The 9259-nt window shown below is 36.2% G+C and overlaps 1 protein-coding gene across 1 annotated transcript in view; it reads right to left on the reverse strand.

Annotated features, from left to right (window-relative positions):
- Positions 1 to 7106, reverse strand: part of pdia6 (protein disulfide isomerase family A member 6) — a 9204-nt gene extending 2098 nt beyond the window's left edge. The window contains exons 1-12 of the mRNA XM_015369825.1: positions 6975 to 7106; positions 6547 to 6688; positions 4894 to 4951; positions 4007 to 4133; positions 3500 to 3606; positions 3268 to 3395; positions 2778 to 2892; positions 1561 to 1701; positions 781 to 865; positions 603 to 675; positions 370 to 528; positions 190 to 286 (exon numbers count right to left, since the gene is read on the reverse strand). Of these exons, the coding sequence (XP_015225311.1) occupies positions 190 to 286; positions 370 to 528; positions 603 to 675; positions 781 to 865; positions 1561 to 1701; positions 2778 to 2892; positions 3268 to 3395; positions 3500 to 3606; positions 4007 to 4133; positions 4894 to 4951; positions 6547 to 6688; positions 6975 to 6993 (1251 nt within the window). The 5' untranslated portion in view covers positions 6994 to 7106. The remainder of the gene's footprint in view (positions 1 to 189; positions 287 to 369; positions 529 to 602; positions 676 to 780; positions 866 to 1560; positions 1702 to 2777; positions 2893 to 3267; positions 3396 to 3499; positions 3607 to 4006; positions 4134 to 4893; positions 4952 to 6546; positions 6689 to 6974) is intronic.
- Positions 7107 to 9259: the final 2153 nt, after the last annotated feature.

The following is a 9259-nucleotide window of genomic DNA, read 5'->3' on the forward strand; positions in this document are numbered from 1 at the left end:
AAAATCAGAGCCTTCTTCAGATCAAAACTGACTCAGTAATACCTCTAAGCATGTAGTGAGGTAAAACTCCACCATTACCCAGCAGGTTAAGTAGTGTGAGGATAACCATAATTAGCAAGGCTTGACTACAGAGTCCTACTGAAAAACTGAAATGTACTCCCATAGGAAAACAAATGCACCCACACTCACCTCTCCATCTTTTCCATCCCAGCCTTCTACACTGTTTATCTTTGGCATGACTCCGCCTCCCAGTGTGGAGGTGGAGCCTCGGCCCACAGAAAGCTCCCTGAAATCAGTAACATAAGGTTCTCCTGTCAGTTTTTTTCCTCTTTTCTTTTGTTAGAAAAATGGGAAAAATGCGCCCTCTACCTGAGGAACTCATGAATGCCAGTCTCACTGAAGGAACCTCTGAGGAGAGCAAATTTCATCTTGCGTGCATTGATGGCGGCCATGGCAGGGTAGCCAAATCCTCCAATTCCTAAAGAAGTCTCCAGCTCTGATTGAGCCCCTGCTTCAGTCCAAAGCCAGCTGAAAAGAAACTTAAGATCAGACATCTGCATGATTGTCTACATTATGTAGGATCCAATGGCATCAATCCTCACCCCCAAAGCTTCTTCTTATATTTCTCTGCCATCTTCATCATCACTTCCAGATAAGCATTTCTACCAGATGCTCCTGTTTGGGGAAATAAGAGGAATGGGGATCATTTAGGATTCCTGTGTAAAATAAGTTTTGATTTATTCAAAAACAATATATCAAGTGCGATGTGTGTGGTGGCACCTGTATCCAGGATGTGTGGAAGGACACCGATAATGCACAGCTGGCTGTCTTCACAGGTCTTCTTCAAGACATCTTCATTAAGGATCTGAAAGAAAACAAAAATACATCTTTAACTCCCAACTATTTTCTGTAAGGACATCAAACTGGAAAATGTTTCTTGATTTCCTTTTCCAAATTATTTATTGGCCCATTTTAAAGCTGAAAAATTTTGCCAAAATTTTCTTTTCCCCAACCAAAATGTGATTTTACTTAAGATTTCCGATCTCTGACCACAAGCATGCTAAAGTTCAACTCCAGAATTTGATGTTTTGCATGACCTTGAAAGCTTACTTTTTCAGAGTCTATCATCCCATAACTTTATTATTGCAGCATGTTAGACTTATTTTTGGATGCACCACATTAAATTGCTTGGTGAAGAATTTAGACACTGAGGGATTTATGGGAGATTTACAACCCAACAAGTTAATAGATGCAAAGGCATGGTGGATCTGGAAATGAATAAAAAAAAAAGGTCTGATTGAAGCTAAAATCTGTTATTGTAAGACGGATATTTTAGACGATTATGAAAACGAAATATGAGTATTTATTTTTCATGTGCTTATCAAGGTTTTAATACTTTTTAAAAATGCTTATTGCTCTAATGAAAGACATCTAGTACTGTATTCAAATTCTGGTTTCAGACAGAAGGGACCCTGATCAAATCTTCACTTCAGATCTGCTCCTAAAGTGGTAATGCCCAAAATACCATTTTGCACATTCTAAAGACAGAATTATACTGACCTCCAGCAGCTCAGGTGCAGGAGCATTGTCAGAGAACAGATCCATTGCCTTCTCAATGATGTCTCCACGGGAGCGTCCTCCTTGGTAGTCCTCTGGCTCCTCCCCTTTACGGAAAATTTTGATTGTGGGAAATCCACGGATCTAAACATACAAAAACATTCCTTTAATACCAGTCTTGGCTGCAGGATGTGATGGAAAAAAAAAAATAATCCCAGCATTTAGGACTTGAGAAAATGACTTCAAAGTACAGAGAGACTCATTATGATGGCATTTATTCCTAAAATATAACATTGAACCACCAAAGCTAAGGCTAATCACAAAATAAAAAAAGTGTACTATTAATGTAAATATTGAACAAGATTTTACTTTACGTAGAAAAAACAATTCTTTTAAAAACATAACTAATGTCATAGAATTGATCATTTTCTTTTACAAAACTCAGAAAAAAGCTTTCCTTCTTTACAGGCTGCCCATCACTTTCCATGGGCTTCAGCATCTTAGGCACTAAACGATACAAATCAGGTGAAGACATCCATTCACATGGCCAAAGATGTTACCAAATTACCAACCCTCCAACTGTAATACCATACTTAATGTAGCATTCCAGCAATCCTTGTCATCTGAAATACTTCATAAACCAATACTGAAATAATAAATGCGATAGGATGCAATGCGTGGTCTTTCAAAAACTGTTTCAACCCACTAAAGTTACATTGTATTTGGAAAAGTCTGGAGCTTGAATAAAGCAGAAACTCAAACATCAACAGATGATTACATTAAAACCAAACATTGACCTCGAAGTGCACTTAAAAAAAAAAAAACAAAAAAAAAAACACTAAAACCTTTCAAGTAGAACCTTTTAGGGCAGCAGCATAGTCTCTTGTCTGATCTTCCTTTTAGAGAATACATTCTGTCAGAAAAGAAACATGCAATCCCTCTTTAAGGAGCCCAAATAGGATTTAAACCTTGACTTTGACTCAGAATCAAACCTTAAATAAATGATGAAATACTACTGTTACCCTCTAAAGCAAATTACTTAAATGTCCCAAAACATCCACTGCTTGTCAACATACAAAAGCCCTGCATATGGAACTACAAACAGAACGCAGGTGCCTGTGCAGAGAATACGAACCCCAGTTCTACAGACAAGCTTTTAGGGTTATTTTGGGTTTCAGAATTCAAATGAAGTGAGGATATAATATTCAGATTTTACTCACTCCATAGCGGCCGGACACAACCTGATGTACGGTAGCGTCCACAGCCCCAAGGCGAACCTTGCCCTTGGTTTGATCCTTAACAGCTGTTGCTGCAGCTGCCCACTCTGGCTCCAGGCTGGGAAGGACAAAGTGACAGTTACAACCCCAAAAAGTCACCTTTAACTTATTTAAAAAAAAAAAAACAAGAATTCCTAATAATATATTATTAATGTTTAACAAATGCTTAAGTCCAATTTTGATTATTTTCGGCTTACAGTTAAAGTACAGTGCTGAAATTGTGTTTACTGCTTCTTTGAAAATGCTTTTATTGATCTTTAAATCTTCCCAATTTTCTAAAAACATTCCAGTCAAGTTGGGCCTGCATGCACAGAGAATTTTCAGACTTGACTGTACAGATTTCAGGTTAAGAGATTGCTGATATAAGAGGGCCTATTTTGTTCTTTCAGATGAAAGCAGGCTGTTTGCTGAAAACAAAACTAATCCAACTTACTTCTTGCAGTGTCCACACCAGGGGGCAAAGAACTCCACCATCCACACGTCGTCGCTGTTCAGTACGGTCTCATCAAAGTTGTCATCAGTGAGCTCCACCACATCTTTTTTGCTGCCACCCGTACTTTGCTTGATAGCAACAAAAAGTTAGATGTAAAACTTAATTTCCATGAATTTTCTTTATTATATTACATGGATGTTTAATATGTTTGGGGTTCCAGTGGTTCATCTACCTGCTTGCTGTAGCTGGAGCCACCAGACTTGCCACTCAACCTCTCTTTGACAAGTGTGCGTAAAGCATTCATTGCTCCATCAACAATTGCCTGACTACTGCGTCCCCCTAGTGGTAGTAAAGATGAGTTTTAATCATTACACCATTGTATTATATAACACCAGTTGACATAAACTTATGGTCTGTTTACATTAAACAAAAAATTTTCCTGCTTCAGCTCTTTAGGTGAATACAGTCTCAAAGTTTTTCCTCATCACACATAGGGGAAGAAATAGTTGAAACTAGTATGATCAATGCATGAAAGTAAAAGTGAGGACACCAGTAACAGGACTTTGACTCTAGAAAAGCAAGGTTTCATAGTCAAATAAAATAAAATGAAACATCTACAAACTTGCGCTTAGTACAAAGGAAATAAATAAATAAAACTAATATCACAACAGTAATAAGAAAAAAAAAATCTCTTGATTTTAACTGAAATCAAGTTAAAAACTGAAATTCCTGCCGTCACCTTGGTACTCCTCTGGTTTATTCTTATTTGCTCCAAAGATCTTGATGGTGGGAAACCCTCTGACACCATACTGGCCTCCCAGGGACTTGTGCTGGTCAGCATCTACAGCCCCAACCTTTACAATACCCTGAAAGATTGACACAGATACATTAGTACCTGAAAACTCTGTTGAGAGCAAAATCTATATTTTATTCAGCATGTGTAGCATGCATTGTTTTAATGTCTAAAAGTCAAAAAAGGGGACAGATGAGTCCATTTTATCCAAGTCTTCATCACACATACCCCTATTTGTTATATTACGACAATTGAGAAAAAGTTACAGCTTTCCAAACATAAAGCAGAAAGGTGAGTTTTACATTCACATATTTTTCAGAAAACAAAAAAGTAATATAACCTTTTTTAGCATAAGGTGCATTTAAGATCATGTATGCCTTTAAAAGTAGTAATCTGCTGCTTATTGCTGTGGAATACACCAGCCCCCTAAAGGTAAAAATATAAATAAATAATAAATACATAAGATTTGTAATGTACTACCCCATTCCACACTATGAACTACTTTAGGAGAAGACGATAGCCTAAATTTAGCTACAAATTTAAAAATTTCAAATTTAATTAAGCAATTCAAATTACTAAAATTGTTTATATTTAACAAAAGGCATCTGCAGCAGATGGTTATAAAGCCAAAGAATGTGACATTCTCCCCCCCGACAGTTATGAGTGAGGAGCAGCCTTTAAAGGTTAATGCTTCAGATAAACAATCAATTCTATCAGCCTTATTTTTCCCCCATCAAAATATTTAATGAGAATAAATGTATTTATTTTAGATATTAACAAAAACAGAATGGAAAAAAAACAAAACGATTTTGTGACGGCCCTGCTGTGATTACCTTGAGAGCTGTTGCTGCTTTCTTCCAGTCTGGAGCTAGATTTTGACAGTGGCCGCACCTTTGAGGAAAAACAGAAGGAAAACGTTTTAGTTAATTACTTGATGTTCCTTAGTTTTTAATTTAAAATAAAACAAAAAATAAAACAAAAAAAGAGACCAAAGATTGGAACTTAGACAATGTTTCCTAGGACAGCTCCAATAGCTTAATTGTTAGTGAAACATTGAAAAATACATGTTCTTTCATGCATTTAATACATCAATACCAAAAAACATCTCTTGCAAACTTTCTTCACCATATTTTCAAACTCCTTAAAACACAAGGGAAAAACACTTGGTGCAAAAACTGATTCAGGAGGAAAGAAAAACGAAATCAAAGTTAAAAATGTTTCCAATTTCTCCTTTGTTCTGTGGCTGGTTGGTCAAACACTTAGATAACCTGAATTTTTTTTCCCAATTTCTTGTTTTAATTGCAATGGGAAACAATCATTTAGATGTAAGATAACGGAATTAGAACCAAATTAAAGCATTAATACAACGTTATAAGTATGAGGTTATACAAAATTGAATATGTTCTTCATCTGATTCTAAGATATTACTATGAGCAACAAGAAAAGAAAAAAAAAAATACTCAACTCACTTTTTTTAAACCAAGATACCATTTCTTTAAAACCATAAAACGGTTTTCTTAGAGCTAAATATAATATATTAATAACATTAGGTTTATGGTAACCCGAATTAACCTGTAGTGATCCTAGTTTTTAAACTCATACAGACCTGATCTCCTGACATTTTCTGTTTCTTTTATATAGAAACTGAAAGAGCCTAATGGTGTTGGCTTTACCCTGCAGCTCCTAAGTAAGCAATGGACACCATACTTTGTTTACAAGACCTTTTTTGTTGGTGGAGAAACATATGAAAGGTTAAAAGACAGGAATCTCAATCACAAACCCTGTCTAATAAAATTAGAACTGATCCGGAACCACAGCTATGAATGAATGCACACCAGGGGCGGAGCTAGATGGGGGGCCAGGGCCACCCCTACCATTTTTTCATATATTCATAATTACTTGATAGACAAAAACACTGTGGTTAATTATGCACATCAATATACTAACATTAAAGATAAGTACAGAATTCATGCTCTTTTCAGAACTAGATTTTGTGTTTTATGGGGTAAAGAGAAAATTATGTCTCTGCATTCATCTAGGGGTCTTTAGTGAAATCAAAGCTATAACTATTAACTATTTTAATAAAAATGTATTAAATAATCAATTTATGTAGATATTAGTACTTGTAAATATCGATCTTATGCAGGATGATTGATAAAAGTAGGTAAGTAATGCAAATAGAAAAGATGTTCGCCCCAGAACTTAAACCTGAAAGAATTGTATGCACTATACCTTTTATCTAGAAAGCACGGATGTTTGAATATATGCATCTATTTGTTAGCAAAGGCTGTAGAAAAGTATTTTCTGTTTTTTATTTAGAAATTATGGATGTTTTGCTTGTTATTTTTCCAGTTGGAACAGTGTAGATAGACCCTGAGGTTCTGGTGCCTTTCCATATTCGGCCACCCCTCAGTGTACGTTGGTTATTGCCTGGCCACCCTTATAAAAATGTTCTGGCTACGCCTCTGACAGCTGTGTGGACTCACCAGGGGGCATAAAACTCCACCAGCCACAGACTGTCGCTCTGGATCACCTCCCTGTTGAAGTTGGAAGGTGTGAGCTCAATAACATCATCACTGGAGGAGTACATGGCTCTGACAGAAAGGACCAGCGAGCAGCCCAGCACTCCTACAAGACAAGAGGGCGTCACTCAATAAGAAACACCGCTTATATTCAATGGAAAAGAATAGAAAACACAATAAGATAAATGACACCAACGGTCTGTTTATACATAAAGCGTTTATTTTTGAATTATTTGATGAGAAAAACCGAAAGAAAAGGCCTTCTACTGCATTCTAACTTAGCCCTGCTAGCTAATGCTAGCTAAAACGTGCTTAAATACTTATAACATTGATTACTATACATTACTAATTCAGAGCAAGGATATAAAAACATTCTCTCGCGATAAACTCACCGAGTAAAAACGGTTTCATGGTTTTAACTTCGCTCGGCTCGTCTCTTCCGTAGACACAACACAGACTGCCGCCGCTGCACAGCTTCTCTCACAGAAGTACAGCTAATACAGTTTGAAAAAAAAGCTCACCGTGGCCCACGCTGATTGGTCAGCTGAGTGAAAGTGTGAGATTAGACCAATCAGCTTGCGCCGTGTAGTTCATAGAGGAGATGCATGGAGGAAAGGAGGAGGATGGATGGATGGAAGCAGTACACTTTAACTGCTCCAGGATATGACAAGGAAGGCTGACTCATTCTTAAATTTATATTTTAGATACATGTGGATTTGTGAGGAAAAACTTGTAAATAGAGACCCGTTTATCTTTCTAACATTTTGTCACATTAAAACCACAATTATCAATGCATTTTGTTTTGATTTTTTAGAAACTGATTTAAAAAAAAAAAAAAAACTGAAATAATGGATAACGTAGAGAAACAGAAACAACAGCTTTCATTTTCTCATTTTTTTCCCCCTACAAATAAAATGTACCTATAATGCATCTATATTCAGTTAGCTTAACAAAAACCTTGTTGAACCTATTTAAGAAGCGACTTAATATAATTTTTTTGTGAAGATATGTTGGAGATAATAAGTGAAAGAAGATCACATAATCAAATAGTGCGAAAGGTGGTCTCTATAGACAAAAAGTCTGTTTTTTGTTTTTGGCAAGCAAGATATGTGTTGAGGAATACTAAGACTACATCGCCAGGGATACACCATCCCCACTGTGACTTATAGAGGCAACATTACGCTGTGGGGATGTTTTCATTCAGTGGTGACATGGAATCTGATCTGAGTTGATTGGAAGATGGGTGGAGCTGTATTAATTCAGTTTATTTACATATAGACCACCAATTCATAATACATGTTATTTCAGGGCACTTTACATAGTTGGTTCAAACATATATGGACCGATTGGTTAAAAGTTTTCAGTCTGAGGAAAACAAGGTGATTGCATTTGTCAATTACTTTAGAAAGTGGAAAGTCCTTTCCATATTGTAATTGACTTGACCAGCAGTCGCTTACACCAAGCATGCATCCAGTCACAGTGGAAAGGAAAACTCTTTTAAGAGAAAGATATATCCAGCAGAGCCAGGCTCATCTTCTACTGAAGCTGACACAGGAAAACAACATAGGAGCTCTGATCCATTAAATGCTTTCCATTTTAGAATTGGCAAAGGTGAACTGAGTTAATTGGTTGCTTTTATAGTTAATGACTTCCACTGGTGCTGTTTCCATGCTATGTTGAGCTCTAAAACCTGTTCAGCTCTTCAAACAGGTAATTTGTGTGACTCTTAAAAACTGAATTAGCTACTATTTTCTTGTGGATTTTAGATAAGAAAGGAAGATTAGATTTAAGTCAACAATTTGTCGAGAGAATGTTTCTAATGGTTTAATTATAGCTATCTTAAATGTGGTACATTCCCTGTAGATTAATCATATCTAAAATAGGAAAGGAAATCAAAGGGGGTACCTCCATAGATAATTTGAATGGGATTGGATCTAACATATAAACCGAAGGCTATAATAAGTCTAATATTTTATCAACTTTGAAAGCTAAACTTGATTAAAAAAAAAAATCCAAACATAGCTTCTATAGTTACCTCACATGCTGCGTCACATTCAAATGAAAAATTGTTAATGTTTGGATGGATGCCAATGATTTTATTTTAGATAGAATCAATCTTTTTAATAGATTCCCATAAATTCCTTAATGCCGAGGGCTGCTGGAATATAGCTCATCAGAGCTATATTTTGTTAAAGTTTAGCAAATGTGTTAAACAGAAATCTAGGATGTTTATCAGATGAGCATCAATCTGTAAAAACACTTGCTGGAAGCTGCAAAACACATGAGACAGAGGTTCCCCTCACATTAGGATGATGTCAAATATACAGCCAAATTTGCAGCAAAAAAGCTAAAGATCGAAATATTCATAGTGTGTTTCAAAGCTTTATAAAAGTCCAGCCCTTAATCCAATTATACATTTGTGAAATAACTTGTAAAGTAATGTTTACACATGTCCTCATCCAATCTAACTAAGCATGAGCTACTTAGTAAATTGTGGAAAATTTTAGTTTGTAGTTGTGATGGTGCAGTGGGCAGCACTAATGCCTTACAGCAAAAAGGTTCCACACAGAAAGGACCCTTTCTGTGTGGATGGATGGATGGATGGATGGATGGATGGATGGATGGATGGATGGATGGATGGATGGATGGATGGATGGATGGATGGATGGATGGATGG

The sequence above is a fragment of the Cyprinodon variegatus genome, unplaced genomic scaffold (genome assembly GCF_000732505.1).
Source record: "Cyprinodon variegatus isolate N-32 unplaced genomic scaffold, C_variegatus-1.0 Scaffold38, whole genome shotgun sequence".
In the NCBI taxonomy this organism is placed as follows: Eukaryota; Metazoa; Chordata; class Actinopteri; order Cyprinodontiformes; family Cyprinodontidae; genus Cyprinodon; species Cyprinodon variegatus.